This window comes from Octopus bimaculoides, chromosome 3, assembly GCF_046866305.1.
Source record: "Octopus bimaculoides isolate indiv1 chromosome 3, ASM4686630v1, whole genome shotgun sequence".
Taxonomy (NCBI): domain Eukaryota; kingdom Metazoa; phylum Mollusca; class Cephalopoda; order Octopoda; family Octopodidae; genus Octopus; species Octopus bimaculoides.
In genome coordinates, this window is record NC_142930.1 from 135,913,152 (window position 1) to 135,933,299 (window position 20,148).

Genomic DNA, 20,148 nt, shown 5'->3' on the forward strand with positions numbered 1-20,148 from the left:
AATAATAATAATAATAATAATAATAATAATAATAATAATAATAATAATAACAATAACATCAGTAAAATTACCTTAGGAATGAGAACACAGGGTTGGAATGAGAACCCAGGGTTGGAATGAGAATCCAGGGTTAGAATGAGAACCCAGGGTCTACCAGGAAACCTGATGATGGCTTAAGAGTAAATCAGCCGAAATGTGGTGGTAACAACAAAGATGAGGACACATATCCGTCCCATGTAAATAATGTAAATAATGTACAGAATACCTCATCTCTAAAATATAGAACATCAACAACAGGGTATTTTTGCATGCATGTATGTATGTATGTGTGTGGGTGGGTGTATGTATGTGTATATGCACATGTATACAAGCATATGGATATGAAAATAAACAGATCAACATACAGACGGATAGCTACATAGGTTATAAGAATAGACAAGCGCACATACACAAATGGAGACTGAAACACATGACCATATACACACACACACACTTTACTTCACACAAGGACACATATGAAGACATGGGTCCACACATATGGAAATGCACATCCATACATACAAACACAGTACATAGTTGCAAAACACACACACATACACACACACAAACACAGACATGCAAGTACAGGAATATGCAGAATATATACAGATGCACACACATACATACATGCAAAGGTACACACACACATGCACACAAACAAACAAAAAGGAATGCAGTGTAAATAACGGACAGAGTCAAGACTATTGAAAAGGTTGCAAGACACAATGAAAATTTTAGGAAAATAAAAATAAGAAATAAGTGGAAATTTTACTGGTGAGTGTGTGAGATTGTATGGCACATAAAGAAAATGACTCTCCCCTAACACAATAGGCTATGATGAATAGCACAAGGTATTAAAAATACGTATTCACCTTTATATATTTAATTCTTTATATTGAACACTCAATATTTCATATATTCAATAAGACGTTCCATATATTCAATAAGACATTCCATATATTCAATAAGACATTCAATACTTCATTTCATTGTATCATCCATTTTTATATTGTATATTATATATTCCATATGCTATATCCCACATTAATTTTACAAGAATATAAATAAAACATAAAAAACAGACAGGGTTGGAACTCTTTTAAACAAAATAATATATTCCTCTATACACAATCATACAAAACCCCTTTTTTTGTATTTATTTTTACTCACACATATATATATATATACATACACGTGCTGGCAGTAATTACTCAGTTGGTGACCTTTATGTTGTAAAACACAACACAGATTTGACTTCTGCTTTTATAGCACGTGAAGAAAACGTTGCTGTAGCAATGTAAGCAGTGCCGGTACTACAGCAGTATTATGCATGGCTCAAATACTGAGATTGAAAAGCAGGGATGAATTATGCCTGACTAATCTTTAAAGAAATAAAATATTTTGCATTTTATACATAGTAATCAGAGTAACTTTCATGATTTTATTGAATTATGTGCATATTTTGCTGTGAAAGGAAAATGTTGCTACCAATTTATTTTATCCAAGGTAGGCACTGCCTACCTAGACGGCACATCCCTGGCACACACACACATATATATACACACATGTACATAAAAATAGGTATATATATGGTCGTGTATGTGTGTTTCAGGAACATACAGTTGCATCTTTAATTGTATGTAGCTTAATAATAAACGTGAAATTTACATGTGTTTGTATGGGAAATATTTTCTCTTAGTTGAATTATATGTAATTTTTCTCCATTAAATGAATCTATTCATTATGAAATAATGAAATTAAGCCATAAATGAAAGGATTAAAGTTCGACATGTTTTGGTCCGTTGAATTCAAAATGTGATATATAACCATCCTTATCAATGTCTTCATATATAAACATTAGGTTTGCTGATTCAAAGTGATTTGAAGCTCCACTAGTTTTGTCCTGTTCTCGAAAGAAGATTTGAACCTGTCAAATAAACAAGATACATGAGGGAGTTAAAACAGATTCAACCATTTCTTTTTTTAACAAGTTTGTAAGTATTGTATCATCCAACCAACCATCTTCTCTGCTCTTTATTCCTGGGTGAATCATCATGGGGATAGAACCTTAAAAAAAACCCTCCTTCAGGAGCAACCATCATTACACTTTCATTACATCAAGTAGAGAGTGAAAGAGAGAGAGAGAGAGAGAGAGAGAGAGAGAGAGAGAGAGAGAGAGAGAAAGAGAGAGGGATGAGATGGGAGAGAGAGATAGATAGTGAGAGAAGAGATTGATAGATAATATCACATTGATACACTCAAAAAGCAGGTGTATTCTATCAGAGAAAGTGAGCTGCTAATATGTATGTGATATGATATGCTGTAAGGTGAACATAAGAAATATACAACACTGTTTTGAAGCAACCATCAGTAATTATTTCCAGCTGGATTCCCAGGCTTGACCAACTGAAAGCAAGATTATCCAATCATTTCTTTCTTGCTCAAACTTTTGGTCTCCTGATAGTTGGCTCAGCTTGAAGAGTTAATCTTACAATTCTTTCCTGTGGCATTCTAATCACATATCTACAGAACTTCTCAGTGCAGAGAAATAACAGCTTCACCTGGAGATATTCCTATTCTTTGAGCTGTACACCCTGTCTAGTAGCATTATTCTAGAGATTCTTCAGAGAAACCTCATTTCAACTGCCTGTGTTTGTTATGTCATTTCATCATTGCCCAATAGTCAGTTTTTAAGCATTATATTCTAAGTATTATATAACATATTTGAAAATCTGACTGATTGTACCATTTAGAATATAGCACTTAGTCCTAGACAAATCTCCAAATGCATAATTTGGTCTGATTCACACTGTGAGAGTTAATCCTCTTAGTTTCAGTGTCAGCCACTCAGTTGACTTGTAAACTGACTCTCCCACTCTGCAGGTAGCAGCTTTCAGAGTCTACCTCCTGTGCTCAACAGTCTGGTAGGGGATTGAATCTCAGAGACAACAGCTTCTCCAGTCATTGATTAATTTGAAACAGTTGTAAATATAAGACTTGATTACATCAGTCATTTATTTGTATAGGCGCAGTCATGGCTGTGTGGTAAGAAGCTTGCTTCCCAACCTCATGGTTCCAGGTTCAGTGCCACTGTGTGGCACCTTGGACAAGTATCTTCTGCTATAGCCTCAAGCCCAACAAAGACTTGTGAGTAGATTTGGTAGATGGAAATTGAAAGAAGCCCATGGTATATATGTGTGTGTGTCTCAGTATGTGTGTGTGTGTATGTGTGCGTCGGTGTTTGTCCCCCACCTCCACTTGACAACTGGTGTTGGTATGTTTATGTCCCTGTAACTTAGAGGTCCATGTATATATATGCATGCAGACACATATAAGTACATACACATACAGTCATATGTACATATGTACGTTCATACATACATACATATCAAGCAATTAGATTTACCTCCTCCTTCGACAGTCGTTTGTCATTATTAGCATCAATTAATGAAAAAGTATCAGGTATTTCTGGACCATCTTCAATAGAAACAATTTCAATATCAAATGTCACAATTGAATTCCCAGGGATTCCAGCAGCTGCAAAAGACAGACACATAAGAAATATATATTATTTTGTTTTTGTGCACCCTTATTTCTCAATAAAATAGATTTCAAACAATTTCATAAACGTCTGGAAGGAGTATAAGATATCTTAAAACTTTTTCCACCTGACAGAATTTTTTCAGGTTTTCTACACTCAAGTATTTTGTGACTTCCAGTATGTCAGCAATGGATACTTCTAATCAACTGAAATTGCATAAGTTTAAAGATTTGTAACTTTTTTATTACTAATTTCTAGAGAAAATTAATATGGTTTGTGTAATTAGCATGCAAAGCCAAATCACTGTAGAAAATCTGAGAAACTTCTGGTGATTGAGAAAACGATTAAAAGGATCCAAAATATATGATTTCAATTCTTTGATGAAAAAAAAATTTCTTGTAAATCAGTGGTTCTCAACTTAGTCCCTTTCACTGAAGAGCATTTTACAAATGCTTTTTTTTTTTGCAAATAAACAATAGAAAAAAAAATATTTAAAAGAAAGATTTTTAAAATACTAATGTAATCACAGCAGAAGCTAATTTTGTACAGCAGTTTATAAATCCATATTTTCTAATATTAAATCCAAGCTGTGCATTATCAGACTATAATATCTTCATTTATATTCTCTCAATACTAGAAGGAAATCGATGTTACACCTAAATCACATCTCTTTTTTTTTTTTTTTTTTTTTTTGTAATTTAATTAGATTAATTGATAATAGAAGAAAATACTTACGGTTCCCATATTCACCGAAAGCATATTTTGGAGGGATAGTTAGCTTTCGTGTTTCACCAACACAAGCACCTTTTAAACCAAGCTGCCATCCTTTAATCATTGTTCCACCATCTATTTGAAACTCAAATGGGTCCTTTTGTTTTGTTCTGAAATACATGAAAGTACAATGATGCTTTCTGTTGATTTGATATGCCTAGTTGCATAATTGAAGTGAGATATCCCTGTGTCCAATAAAAATTAGAATTAGGATGAACTATATATATATATATATATAAGACAAAATAGAGTGAAAAAACTACTACAGTAGGCTTGTGTTATATGGTTGAAGAATATATTTAAATCATTATGTTAGAAAAATTTTATAAAATTTTGCCTATAGTAACATTGTTTCTGGAGAAATAACCGGTTTCGTATTTTCTTTTCAAATTTCTCTACCTAGATTGTGTCATGTCTTTGCTATGCTGTGAAAAATGTAGTTCCAGACAAGATAAGGTAATCAGGGTTTTTTTCCGGTATAAGGGAAATAATCAAAAATATTAGGAATGACTAGGGTTTATAAATTTAACATGATTTGATTTAGAAGGAACAGAATGTTACAAGTGGTTAGGTTTTGCTTTATATTTTTTTCATTGAGATGAGTTTCCTTATTTAAAAATGTTAGAAATGGTTCAGTTTTGGCTTATATTTTTCAATGAAGGTTTCCTTATTTAATTTAACTTGTGTTGGTGTTCCAATGACACATTGATAGAATGGAAAAGATATGTACCATGTACGACTAGATAAACCTGTCGTCACTATCTATGGTTAATAAATATCAAATAAGATATTCAGATTGTGTACACAAAGAAAACCAACCCTATGAGTATTTAGTGCCTAGGAACTGGTCCAAAGCACACATTATGTTGACTGTAGGTTGCTGTTCTACACCAGGGTGTCCAACGTGTCATAAATTCTTAAGATGTACTATAATCAAATGAATAATAACTTCATTGCAAAAAAAATGTAATCATCAGATGAAACATCATTTAAAAAACAAAAGAATATCCAAAGAATATATCAGGGACAAGGTTGAAGACTGTCAAGGAAGCCTCAACAGACTTCTTTTTTTGCAATGAAGTAATGTTCTCATTTTTCTATTAAAAAATGCGTAAGAAACATCTGTAATGAGCTGACAATTATCCATCGTCTGTTATAATTCATTTGATTATATATCAAAATAAGCAACAAAGATATCCAGAGGTAATGCAGTATGACTGTTTCAAGTAACTCCATTTAATTGAACAATGCAACCATTACATCAGTTTAAATGCAGAGTGATCCTAAATTACACAAAGACATAGAATTAACTTAAAACAGATGGACACATTAGCATAATTTTACTTAGAATCTCCAAGAAGTTACAGAGATAGACAACGAATATGTTGCTTTCACTTCAGCTTAGAAGCTACTAAGGTATCAGGAAGAAAGACTTGTTACAAATTTTGCTTGTCACTGTTTTATGGGGTCAGTTTTAATTATAGACTAGTTTTATCAAATCCTTGTATATCTAAGTCCGAGTGAGCAAGGGGTAGTGTCTGTTAGGGGTAGAAATCATAGTGGGTATAGTCATAAAAAAATCAAGATTTATTAGACGCAATATCATGAGATTTGGTAAAGGAAAACTTAAATCAAGATGTTAGCTGACAATTAAGGGGGCCGGCCACTAGCAGACCATTGATAATGAAACAGGAAGTCTTATCATGTAGTACTATCGTTAAATATTTTAAACAATATTGCTATATTGTATAAAGTTAGTTTAGGGTTATTAAGAGGATTATTAAGATGAATATTATAGCAAAAGGATAAAAAGTTTTTTGAATACTTTTGAGTATATACCAAACTTTTACCACAAAAGAAGGAGGAAAAGAAATTATCTAGAAATATTTTAATACTTATACATATTATATACTTAAATACTAACTTATCAGATGGTATCTGTGAATATTGATCAAATTGGCATATACTGGTATTTAATAAAGGAGTACTGAGGTAAAAGTACATGTTAACTAACTTTCAGGCCCTACTTTTAATATATCTATTCTGAGATAATTCGTTCTTATGCCCATAAGCAACTATTTCAAAAGGAGAAACAATGGGGATATTTTCAGCAGTCACGGTAAACCTAACATAACGTCCACTCTGGTTTCCAACACTTTCCATTGAATGTCTTTATGATTTGCTTTTGTGAAATTTGCGTGTGAAAGTCAGAACCTGTTAGTGTCATTGATTGAACAGTGAGGCAACATGTGTGTGTGTGTGTGTGTGTAAATATAAATGGTTTCTTTTCTTACATTGATACAAAGGATCATCATCATCACCATTTTATATTCGTTGTCTATGCTAGCATGGGTTGGGCTCAACTTTGAATATGGGAATAATTTTCTCAGAGATAAAATCAGTTAAAAAAGACAGTGAAAAGTGAAAAATAAATGTTGTTTTCATTGCTATGAGCTTTGGTCAGCAGAACAAGTAAAACAAGTACCAATCTTCTAACAACGCTCAGAGTTACTCCTAAAAATCCATCTACACTCATAGATTTATATCACACATATCTATCTATCTATCTGTCTATCTATCTATCTATCTATCTTTTTTTTTTTTTTCCGATCCCTTTTGATCGAACTCCCCCTTTTTCCCTTCCTACGATCCCTTTTGATCGACACGACCCTTTTTTTTTTTTTTCCTTCCCCCTCCCAAAAAGAAAAACTCTACATTGTATTTGTCCCATCTTCGTTGAGCCCTGTGTGGCTAATAAAAGAAATGTATCTATCTATCTATCTATCTATCTATCTATCTCTTCTCACGGACGTGCTGTCACATCGGCTGCGAAGGTAAACGTTTATTTGACCTTTTAATGTCCACATTTTGTTGGAATTTTTAAATAATTTTGTTGCGAAGCACCTAGGCTTCATTTGTGTGTATTTTCAAGGGCAGGAATTGGCCCCCAGGGGCAGTTTCGGCCCTAGCAAAATACAAAAATTTCGTTCTTGACATTTGAAAAATGTCGAGAAACATAATTTTGGAACGCTTGTCTTGTTCTTTTGATAAGCATTTCCCGAGGCTTCAGATGCCAGAAGAGAAAAAAGAACAGAATAGCGCGTGCTCATACAGTGACAGGAACGCAGTTGCTGTAAACGTCACAAAGACTGTGATTACAGCTACTAACAGCCCTCTCACCACCACCACCACCAACAACAACAACAACAACACCAACAACAAAAACAAAACTGTAACCAAGGTTACAAAACCATGCGTAAAAACCGTCACAAATGTCTCTGACGTAAGTAAGCACCATTGCTGCTGACGCCATCATCACCACCACCACCAACAACGACAACAACAACAACAACAACAACAACAACAACAACAACAACAACAACAACAACAACAACAACAACAACAACAACAACAACAACAGCAACAACAAGGACGTAAAGTTATCGGCCGTCAGCAATGACACCATCACCTGTTCAACAAACTCTGCTGCCACTACCACCACCTTTGAACCAGGCAGTACATACACCAACATGAGCAAAAATATCCAGAAGAACATGTCCGCCAGCACAACAAAAACAAATTTCGCAAATGCTCTAAAGGAAAAAAGAACAATAGTGAAATTCACACAAAAACAAATAAAAGACACAAAATCCCTTCTTACGAAAGAAGGAGATGATGTCAGAATAAACATACCAAAAGATATTATAGAAATGAAAAACAAAAAGTGCATCATTTATAAACTGGTAAACACAAAAACTAGACGTGTAGAAAATGTTAGCACAGATAAAATTGAAGTTTGTCTTAGAAAAATTTGGCCTTATCAGAATCATGTCACCTGGGGAAGAAAATTTGGAACAGTGCAAGTGAGATTTCTGGATGAAAATTTAGCTAAACAATTTTCGACACTCTCTCTCCGCACAGATGACTTGGTAATGATACCGAGTTATCTAGGACAGAGAGTGACCAAAGTTATGATAAAAAATGTGCCATCGGAGGTGGACACCCTATGGCTGATATCGGCCGTGTGCCTGGAAATGGAGGAGGCAAATATTTTGGAGATTACGGTCGGAGAGGAAAAGAACTGGGGAGGGAAAAATCTGGAAATCCTTCTCCACATCACGGAGGAGGCTTCACAGAAAATTCCTCCAAACATTAGATTGGGAGAGGACCACAAGCTGTATGTGGTGGTAGAGGGCAGGCGACCTCGCTGTTACCTATGCAACAGCGAAGCACATCTGAAAAAGGACTGCCCTCTGGCCGCTAAACAAAAACAACAACAACAACAACAACAGAAGCAACTACCAAATACCCCCAACAGAAAAACCTTACTACCAACACCACCAGCAACACAAAAAACAACAACAGAAATATCAGCAATAACCACAACAGAAAAGACAACAGAAACTGCAAAAACAGAAGAAAATAAAGAAAATTCCAAGACTGCCTCTCCCTCCCCCATATCACATACACCACACACAAATAACAAGCAGCCAACATCAATAAAAACAGCAACACAAACATTCACAGAAACACACACAGACGCACAAAATTTGCCGTTACCTCTTTCTGGCTCCTCAGATCTCCCATCATCCGATGAAGAGAGTGGGGAGGAGTGGAAAATAGCTACGAAAGGAAAGAGGAAGCGCAGTAAGAAGAAAACAAAACAAAATGCAAACACAAACAAAGCAGGGAGATTCACATCTCCCGAAAATACTACTAACACCAATAGTAATATAAAAAAAAACAATGCTAACAGCAATAGACAGTACAAACACAGAGTTGATGAATTACATCAACTCTAAAACAAACATCACAAATAACGATATCAAAACCAACAACCACCCACGTACAACACCGCCAAAACACATTAAAATTATTCATGTAACACCAGCATTACACAACACAATAAAATCCCTCTACCCTAACTCGGTAGGGGGATTCCAGAAATATTTGTGCAAGAAATTGTACAATAGCCTCCTTGGTGAAAAATCCAAGGAGGAAACAAAACTTTCTAACGGTAAGTAACACTTTGTTCTTTTGTTTTGTGCTTTAAAGCACACGTATAAATAGAATCATGGTGAAGATTGGTTGTGTGAATGTGCGTGGCTTAGGTTCCCCTTGGAAACAAGGGTACCTCTTAAATGACATCAAGTCACACAATTTGGATATCATAGCCATTAGTGAGACCAGACTCCATGAACCGCGGGCCCTAAAGTCCATGTTTGGCGGATAGTTTAACATTTATTTTTCTCCCTGTCTGCCGAGGATGGGCGGTAGTGGCACGGCGGTTCTTTTTCGCAAGAGTCTGGATCTCCAAGTAAAGACGATATTTACGGACTCGGAGGGTAGACTGGTTGTCCTAGATGTGGACGGCAGCGATGGAGGCGCTTTTCGGTTGCTGGCAGTTTATGTGCCTCCTTTAACAGGTCGGTCAGACTTCTTTCGACGTCTAGAAGTATTCCTGGGAACGTCTCGTCCCTTACTTTTAGTGGGGGATTGGAATGCTACCTTGGACACGCATCTAGACTACGTGGGGAGTGACAAAACTAGAAGGGGATGCAAAGGCCTCATAGACCTGCTCAGACGCTTCCAGTTGTCTGCCAGGTACCGACTCGACCACCCAAATGTGCCAACGTGGACTTGGAGCAACCGCATTGGGTCGTCGAGATCGTATCTAGATAGGATAGTGTGTAGGACAAGAGATAGAGATAGTTTAGGATGTCCACAGTTCCACATAGTCAGCTACACGGATCACAAACTTGTGACGTGTACGCTAGACTTAGATAAGGCACATAGGCAGGGTCCCGGTTACTGGAAACTAAACGCGTCTTTCCCGTCGAGACAGGTTTTCAGAGACCGGATTAGCACGTTAGTAAAGAGGGCTTTGACGGGAGCCATCGTCAACAACAAATGGTGGTTTGCCCTCAAGAGAGCAGTAAGGGCGGAAGCAATAAGGTATAGCAGGGCACTAGCTGTAGAGAGGAACAGAGTAGAGGGGGAGCTAGTGATAAAGTTAGAAGAGGCATTGCGAAGTGGCATCGCATCCGACGTTTTAGCGGCGAGGTTGGCCCTCGACCAACACTTCAATGCTAAACACGAAGGGTGTGCTGTCAGGGTAAGGATGCGTGCTCTGAGGAATGAAGGTGTTGGAGCTGCACGAGAGGCCCGGGTGGCGGAGGCGCAGCGGGGTAACAGAGCCACCATCCGGTCTCTGGTAGACGAACAGGGGCGCGAATTGCTCGAGCCGAGCAAGATGTGCGAGGCGTTTCAGCGGCATTTTGCCCGACTGTTCGGGAGGAGTGGCGAGCGAGAAGGCAGGGTGGACTTTAGTGCCTACCTGCACAGCTTGCCACGACTCTCGGCAAGAGAGGCGGAGTGCTGCGAAGGGGTCATCACGGCGGAGGAGGTGAGGGACGCGATGGCGGGTTGCTCGACGGACAAATCTCCGGGTTTGGATGGTCTGCCCTACGAGCTTTACAACTGCATGCCAGACTTGTTTGGAGAAGTCTTGGCGGCCGTGTACTGCAACTGGCAGCAGAACGGGAGCATTCCCGGTTTTGTGAGCCGAGGAGCGGTAACGCTGCTAAAGAAAGATCCAAACAAGGGGGACGCCATAGATAACTTTAGGCCCATCAATCTGCTCAATGCAGACATGAAAATTTTGGCCAAGGTGTTAGCCAAGCGGTTGGCGCTTGTCATCGAGAAACTGGTCGGCACGGAGCAGACGTGCGCCGTGCCGGGCCGGAGCATCCATGACAACCTCCATCTGATGCGCTACATCATAGAGAGGGTAGTTAAGGAACCTGGCATGGGTGGGGCCCTGATCAATTTGGATCAATCCAAAGCTTTCGATAGGGTAGACCATCGATACTTGGAGGCCGTCCTCGAAGCGGCCGGCTTCGGTCCCGTTTTTCACGGCTGGATGGCTGCCTTGTACACAGGCATCCGTTCGGTTGTTCGCGTCAATGGACGTCTATCGGGACCCTTCGACATTGCACGTTCGGTTCGTCAGGGATGCCCCCTGTCGCCGCTCCTGTACGTATTGACTCTCGAGCCACTACTGCGGAAGCTGGCGACGCTGAGGGGCATCCCGCGAGAACTGGGGTGCGGGACGAGCGTGTCGGCATACGCGGACGACGTCACCGTCATAGCGTCTAGCCACGAGCACATCGAGCTTGTCGGCGAGTTGCTGAAAGACTACGAAGCGGTGACGGGAGCGAAAATCAACCGGGATAAGTCGGTGGGTTTGCTGCTCGGCACCTGGAGAAGCAAGCCCATACCGTCCGGCAGCGCCTCAGTAGTGGGACGCTGGACGGACGGTCCGGTCAAGTTGCTCGGAGTCTGGTTCGGTCCGGACCTGCAAATAGAGAAGAACTGGGACGAGATAACGAGTAGGGTGGCCACTCTCTGCCGGCAATGGTCCGAGAGGAAGCTGTCCCTAAAAGGTCGGGCGGAGGTGGCGAACGCGTACATCGCGTCCGTCATCGAATACCGCCTGACCGTCGTGCCTTGTCCCGATCGCGCCATCACCGAAATGGAGCGCATCCTCTTCCGCTTTTTGTGGAAAGGAAGCGTTCCGATGGTGAGGCGATCCGTTTGTTGCCAACACCCGCTGAAAGGAGGGCTGGGCATGCCGTGGTTGATGATGCGCAGACATGCGCTGAGACTGCGACATCTTCGGCTCTACGTAGACGACGGTGAGCAGGTGTGGTCGCCGTTTGTGCGACGCGCTTTCCCGCAGCTCGTCTCCATGACCGAGCTGCAGTCGTGGATCAAAAAGAGGCCGAGGAATGGCGATTGGCACCGTGAGTGTCGCGTTGCTCTGCAACAACTTTGCCGTCCCGGGTCGACCTTGAGCGGCTGCATCACAACGAAGTCATTCTATAGGGGATTAGTGGAGGGCAGGTACGACGACGATCTCGGGGCGAACCTGGGCGTCGACGAGGAATACCTGACCCGCCTGTTCAGGACGACTTTCGGGCCGGGACCTATGGACAACTTCCAGAGATCCCTGGCCTGGCAGTGTTACCGAGAGGCGCTACCCGTTCGGGATAAGCTCTATAGACACGGCTCGCGAAATGCGGGGCCGACCTGCCCGAGATGCGGTCAGAGCGATGAAACCGTTCTGCACGCACTCGTGCAGTGTCCAACCATTTCGGAGCTGTGGGCTTATGTCGAACGACTGCTGTCGCGTGTGGGACGAGTCGGTTTATCAACCGAGTCTATCGTCAATATCGTCACGCCTCCTTCCTTTAAACGGGAAGGAAGAGCTGTATTTATCGTACTTGTGGCTATGGCCAAAGAATGCATCTGGTGGACGCGGCTGAAAGGATTAGAGACAAATACTTTCCTCTCTGGTCAATCTCTCATCAACTTTTTCAAGTATCACTTGAAAAGGAAGGTGAGAGTAGAGAGGCAAGTGTTGTCTAGCAAATGTTTCGAAAAAAGATGGATACATGTAGCAAGAATGGCACGTATAAATGACGAAGCCACCTTGACCATGATTCTATAAAACGTTTTAAAATTTTGTAAACAGAGTTACTTACGTTTCTTGCTTAAATAAAAGGAATTTTATTTAACAAACTGTGACGCTAAAGACCGAGGTTACCGTGGTCTTTTCGTAGGTTTTTCTTTCCACGGATAACCTCCCCATTTATTGGGAATTTTTTGTATTATTTCGTATTCTTTGTAAATACCCCAAACGTTTTGCGATGTTTTTTTTTTTTTTTTTTTTCATCGTTGTCCCCACTTTTGTTTTTTTTTCTGCTTCGTTTTCGACCCCCTCGAAAAGAAAAACTCTACATTTGTATTTTGTCCCCTCTGTGTTGAGCCCTGTGTGGCTAATAAAGAAACCTATCTATCTATCTATCTATCTATCTGTCTGTCTGTCTGTCTGTCTATCTCTCTATCTATCTATCTATCTATCTGTAAGAGTATTGCACAGCATAACTTCCAATAGCAATTCTAGTCATTTTCTTTTTTTTTTTGTATTCAAATGATAACACTTGCCATGACACTAGAGCTAATGTTATACCCACCCATCCTTGTCCCACCCTTGGACAACATCAATGGTGTGGAGCGGGAAGACTTTTAGAATATAACTATTGGTCTTACACACATGCATTCAGACACACACACACACACACACACACACACACACACACACACACACACACACACACGTGCAATCACATACACACATAAATAAAACATTTTTCTCCATTTTGGGTGCAGATCCATTGTCTCACGAGACATACAAATAAACTGGAAAATATAAACAGAAAGACAGAAAGGACGATATAAAGATAGAAAATAGAAAGAAAGAATGAAGATTGAATGAATAAATGAATCTTACGAATCATCAAAAATTTTTCCGTTCTCCAAGTATCCTTTATAATTCACCTTTAACTTGTCCCCTCGTTTCACTTTTCTTTCACAATTTTCAGATTCCTTTAATATTTCAATTTTCACATCTTCAAGGGGTTCTTCCTTTTCTTCACAATAACATAGTGTCACCAAAAAGCACAGGAAAGCAAGTGGCAGAATAATGTTTTGTAGTAACCTCTTCATTTTTAACTGCAGAATGATCAAAAAACAGAGAACTCATATAAATGCTTTATTATTATTATTATTATCATCACTATTCATAGACACACAACAGATTAGACTGTTGGAAAAGAGAAATTCCTAATATCAAGTCACAACAAGTAACCTTAGATGCCAAGAACCCTTCTAAGTATTCTAGCTGTCCTTAATAACATTGTTTTCTGGAGATATACTATGTTTTATGCCTATTTCCTCTATTCATCTGTTCAAATATTTAGGGATAGTTCCCAATGCACCTATAACTACTGGGATATATTTTGCCCGCATTTCCATAGTCCAATGGCTAGGTTCTTGTACTTTGCTATTTTTTCTTTACCTCTCATTTTGCTTTTCTCATCATTTGGGACTGTAAAGTCAATCATCTGGCACTTTTTATTCTGTTTATCTACTACTATTAAATCAGACCTCCTAGCTTCTATTACTCTCTCAGTCTGAATGTTAAAGTCTAACAACATCTTATATTTCTTACTTTCGTGTACTTTACTAGGTTCATGTTCATACCATTTATCAGTATATTCAAATCCTAGCTTTCTATATAAATCCCAGTGGATTACTCTCCCTTGGTTGACATGTCTTTTCTTGTATTCTTTCTGTGCCAACATGCTACATTCACTTACTATATGAGTAAGTCATTTCTTGTATTCTTTCTGTGCCAATTATTATTATCCCATTCATTCACTCAACCTTTTGTTGTTTCTCTCCTTCCATTGCATTGTCAGATATTGGGAAAAAGTGAATATACTTGAACAAGCAGACACAGCAAATATTTATGCTTCCAGAAATGAAAACAAAAAAGAAGCATCAATATTTCAAATAAAATTAATAGTAAATGCAATTGTAAATGTTTTGCTAGCATTACTTATCAGAGAAATCACCCTGTATAGGCCAGATCTGAGAAGAGGAGAGACAGTGGAAGAAATATAATAGTACCCTCCTCTGGTTCAAGAAATACATCTAAATACAGAGATGGCTTTCTTAGGCCTCCAAAGGCACACTTGAAGGAAGGTCAGCCCAATGTATGTGAAATGACGTTTGCTCTATTAACCAAGGTAGAGTCATATGGGTGTGTGAATTCAGTCTTTGAGATCAATGATAAATTTAAGTGATGAGTGGATGTAGTGCATCACACATTTGCCTGCTGCCTCATGCTGCAGTGTATGAGAAAGCACACCACAAAGGGTACAATCAATCCATTGTTTTAGACACTGATCTTCACTTTATCATTACATTTATGGCACAAGAGATAAGTGCAGAGCTGACAGAAATAATGTGTTGGTGTAATTATATGCATATACGAATCCCTATGCCGGTCCTCACCTCCCCCATTCCTGAATACTGCAAAATTATTCCAGAACTGTACCACATTGTTTTGGAAGCAAAAGAAAGGAAGGCATTTTGTCTGATGCTACAGTACAGAGTTCAGTTCAGTTGCTATACATGAGACAGTAAGAGCCACCTCTGTGCTTCATGTCTAGAGAAACAGGAAAAGTAGAGAAAAAGGGGGTGGGCAGACAAAAATAGACTTAGTAACAACAACAGCAGACATCAGGTGCTGCCAAAAGAAAATCTTCAGTGCCAGGATCTTCATTTTGATTGTAGCAATCAATCATATTGATTACCATCAAATATAGGCTTGAACTGGTTGGTAGACTGTGACTGAAAATCAAAGAGATGCAAAAGATGAAAATGAAAGAATTAGCTTAAGCTGAAGGTGAGACATATAGAAAAGAGTGTCATAGCTCACTTCTGGAAGGTATGAGATTCACAAGTGGCAGAACACTAACGAATCCCTGATAAAAGTAATGACTGGCTTTGAATAAGATGAAGTGCAGATTGAGAAGGAAATATAGAGAGAATTCTAATGGTGATGAGATGAAAGACTAATGGTGAAATTCAATAACTTGAAATTAACCTACCTAAAGATATGGTATAGTTTTTGCCTAGACAAACACAAAGGATGCTCACAGACACTTTAGGCAGTCTCCATATTGCTGTAACATATCTACAAGGCAATTAGAGTCATGGGCCACTTTCATTTTATCTAGCTGATGGTTTGTTACCCATGTACATTGTTACAATTTGTTTTTATTTCTAATTTATTTGAATTTTTGTGCATTTTGACTAAATTCAATATATTGAATGACATTTTTTTTTCATAATTATATGTATGTATCTCTACAAATCTTGAAATCCCTTTATGATAAGTTTTCTTTGGATGAACAAGCCCTTATGGCAAATAAGGTGAAATTATTATAGGAAGGGTATCCAACTGTAGAAACACTGCCAGATCAGATTGGAGCCTGGTGCAGCCATCTGGTTCGCCAGTCCTTAGTCAAATCATCCAACCCATGCTAGCATGGAAAGCAGACGTTAAATGATGATGATGATGATGATGATGATGATGATGATGATGATTATCATCATTATAATAGTTGCTGTTGATGATTCATTCAGACATTAAAAAATTTTGCTTCAAGAATAAATACTTAATGCTTTTGAAGTGCAATTCTCATTATGCATAATTTTTCAAATGGACATTTTTCAACATTTTGAAATGTCCTCCTGGTATTGATGCTAAAAACACAGTTACTTTTTTCATAAATATTTCCATTTTCCTTTTATTAAGTCTCAATAAAAGATGGCTCCCCAAAGAGAAGACAATGAACAAAGCAAAGCAAAAAATGGGAAAATATATTAATAAACACAAACAAACCACAGAAATTGAGGGGAAATGAATAATGAGGTTTCAACCAAAAAAAAATTGTGTAATAGATTTTATGTTTGGTAAAATCAGCAAGTCATATGATCAAATGAAACTGTAAAGAACTCTGATATTTACAAGGATATTACCAAACAAGAAAATATTGGGTGTGAAATATTTTGCTGAAAGGACTAAGTATGTCAATATATCGAACACAACCTGGTTGCCAACCTATCATACTCATTCAGAGAGTTGCACAAGAGAAACAGAGAAATAAAGAAGCACACACTCACACTCATACACACACACACTATATATATATATATATATATATATTGAGGCTATGAGAGTTAATGGTGTCAAGAAGACCCAAAGGCGTCGGGTAGTGGTGAGTAAGTGCTATGGACAGACTATAGTCAAGCCCCAGGTTCGGCGATTATGCGAATGAGGAGTCCAACATAGGTCATATATTTGCATGCGTATATATCAAAAATTTACAGAATGAGATAAAAATCCAAGGCTGTGAAAGATTTCAGAACATTTATAAAGAGAAGATCTTACAGTTGTTTCCAGGATATTTTATATATCCCTTCATTGGAGACGGTGTGAGAAAAAGGTTAAGCAATAGTTATTCTAGAGAATATGCATGTCTACGTGTATATGTGTACATGTATATGCATGTGTGCATGTATATATATGCACACACGCAATTATACGCATGTGCAAGCCTGCATGCATGCCTCTATGCATGAAAGAATTTTTATATATGTAAAAATTAGATACAAATGAGTGTGTATATACGGGAATGCATGTAACAATTATTAACTTCTCAATCTCCATTTTTCTTTTTCATCTTTTATATATATATATATATATGTATATAATAATAATAATATAGATTTAATCAAAAGATTAAAAGTGGTACTTAAAATGTTTGTGGCACAAGAATTTGGTAGGGTAAAAACCAAAAACAAAATCAAGAGATTTGGTGAATAAAATTTGAAGAAAAGTAACAAAAATGTATTAGGTTATAGCTTCTTATGTGGTGTTCTCACTACATAAATAAATGAAGTTTGTACAAAACGTACATACTGCTATAACCTAATACATTTTTGTTGCCTTTCTTCAAATATATATATATATATATATGTATGTATGTATGTATGTATGTATGTGTATTAGTCATGTTTTAGGATATCATAGCCCAAATGCATAGGGAACTGTAATTTACCTGGTATTTCTTGGAGGAATTTGTCCAGGTACCATTTGAATGTTATGGGTCTTTGATTTTATTTTGAAATAATGCTGAAAAAGACAGGATCAGCTGAATTAGCAAGAATGCTATCTAGTGGTTTGGTGATAACAGGTTTTTTCAATTCTTGCAGAATATAAGATGGCACTTTTCTGCAGATCAACAACGGACGCCTTAGTTCCAATATCCTTCAGCCTCTTTGGTAGCAGTTTGGTTGTTGTACCAGTTATCACAAGAACAATCTAGGTCCTGATATTTCTGAATTTTATCATAAGTATCTACTGTCTTGTCATGTTTTATTGCAGTTTTACACTTTTCATTTTACTCTCTGTAACATGAAGAAATCTCATAAAATCCTAATATTATTATTCACCATCATTAGGCCATGAGCTGGGAGAATTGTTACTGTGCCGAACAAAAATTCTTAGCAGCATTTCTTCTGAGTCATTATATTCTGAGTTCAAATTCCATCAAGATCAACTTTGCCTTTCATCCTTTCGGGGTAAAAAAGAGAAGCACCAGTTAAGCACTGGGGCCGATGTGACTGACTAGCCTCTCCTCTAAAGTTTCAGGTTTTGTGCCTGTTGCAGAAACAATTATTATTAATCATCACATCCCCTGGCACCTCTTTGTGTTACTTTTCTGCAACTTTGAATCAACACTCTTTTACCAATACGGTCAAACAATACATTTGTAACCAATGGTTTAAGATTAGATATTATTGAGTAAGCATATTAATGTTTACACAATAATGAGTATTCTCTCTCTCTCTCTCTCTCTCTCTCTCTCTCTCTCTCTCTCTCTCTCTCTTTCTCTCTCTCTCCCTCTCTCTCTGTCTATCTATTTATCTATATATTTATTTCAATTTCTCTCTCAAATTAGGTACTAATACTATGAAACTGTTCTGAATTGATATTTGATTTTGTTCAGTAATATATAAGTGAGTAGATTCTCTTTTCTGTCTCACAAAGTAATGAGTCTCATCTTTGTTTGATGCTGATGTACAAACAAAAAATTACCATCCTGAACCACATCACAAAAAGACTATGAAGAAATTATTAAAAACCCTGGAATATTTAGTGCCAATGATGCATTTTGTAACAGACTATATCTAATATAGAAAAATAAACATATCAGCAGGTCATGAACCATGCATTTGAGAATCAGAAACTGCACCCTCGATACAATTGCCCTGGAACATTACAAACATATGGAAAAGATGAGTCAACAAAGGAGATATATGTACATAAAAGCTAGACCTTCTAGAAATCACAGCTAAATCTCATCTAAATCAAATTGCTCTTAACACTAAATAGTCAACTTAGCCATGGCTAGAATGCTTCAAATCAATGGTTCCTAACCTTTTTTGCTTCACAGACTGGATTCGTGTAAGACAATTTTTCCATGCATTTGGGGATCATATGTATGACAGAACACAATAACATGCATAATATGTAATGTAATTATTACATATTTAATACATATATATTGCATTCATAATGCAAAAATACCTTGTAGACGGCTGCAATAGTCTGCAAAATAGAAATAAAATTTTGAAATTCATTCTTTTGGTGTAGCCCAACACCAAATGACCCTGATCTGATACTAGTCCACAGCCTGGTCATTGGGGACCCCAGTTTTAAATTGTATAATGACATCAGGCTAAACACAGCAACAACGCATGAAAACAATAAAGGAAGTGAAACAGGGACTTACTGCTATTCGGCTACGTTTTCAGTTGTGAAGTGAGAAATGAGAGAAAATCCACCCAGTTTACTCACATCAATTCTAGATGCTTCAATAGACGTCAGTGTTAGCAGCTCATTGTAACATTTAACAATTATGTTCTATTCTGATTCTTGGCTATCTGCTGGTCATATTCCCACATGTGTCAGTTTATAAGAGCATGTATGTATGTATGTGAGTGTGTGTGAGTGTATGTGTGAGTGTGTGTGTTGTATGTATGTGTATGTGAGCACACACGATCAAGTTAATCCACAACTAAAGAAGCAATTAAATGCTTTACGCTAAATATGTGTGTGTGTGTGTGTATGATATATATCTATATGTATGTATGTTTCTATGTGTGTGTGCATGTATACGTATATAAAATATATAAAATAATTGCTACATATACAAAGATATGCATGTGTTTTCACAGGTCCATTTTCACATGCAAACACTCTCACACACTTTCACATCTTTTATGCCTTGAAATACTCACATAAACCCCTCTGT

General features: G+C 37.8%; 1 protein-coding gene across 2 annotated transcripts; it reads right to left on the reverse strand.

The window, feature by feature from the left end:
* Positions 1-1,466: 1,466 nt before the first annotated feature.
* LOC106877302 (FK506-binding protein 2) lies at positions 1,467-20,148 on the reverse strand. Of its 2 annotated transcripts, XM_014926170.3 has the most exons (6): positions 19,627-20,148; positions 17,890-17,963; positions 13,707-13,927; positions 4,316-4,461; positions 3,446-3,576; positions 1,467-1,966 (listed from the first exon to the last, which is right to left on the reverse strand). In XM_014926170.3, exons 3-6 carry the CDS (start codon positions 13,919-13,921, stop codon positions 1,817-1,819), a joined length of 642 nt encoding a protein of 213 aa, XP_014781656.1. In that variant the 5' UTR covers positions 13,922-13,927; positions 17,890-17,963; positions 19,627-20,148; the 3' UTR covers positions 1,467-1,816. The 2 variants fall into 2 exon arrangements, with proteins under 2 accessions (XP_014781656.1, XP_052822787.1); XM_052966827.2 differs by lacking the exon at positions 17,890-17,963 and having other exon boundaries at positions 19,627-20,134.

What these genes read in the sequence shown, in the direction of transcription:
- LOC106877302 (XM_014926170.3), bottom strand. Translation starts at nt 13,921, where the DNA reads ATGAAGAGGTTACTACAAAACATTATTCTGCCACTTGCTTTCCTGTGC. An exon ending in TTTCGGTGAATATGGGAACC is followed by an intron (nt 3,577 to 4,315) that starts GTAAGTATTTTC and finishes TGTCTTTTGCAG; the next exon opens with CTGCTGGAATCCCTGGGAAT. An exon ending in AACGACTGTCGAAGGAGGAG is followed by an intron (nt 1,967 to 3,445) that starts GTAAATCTAATT and finishes TTTATTTGACAG; the next exon opens with GTTCAAATCTTCTTTCGAGA.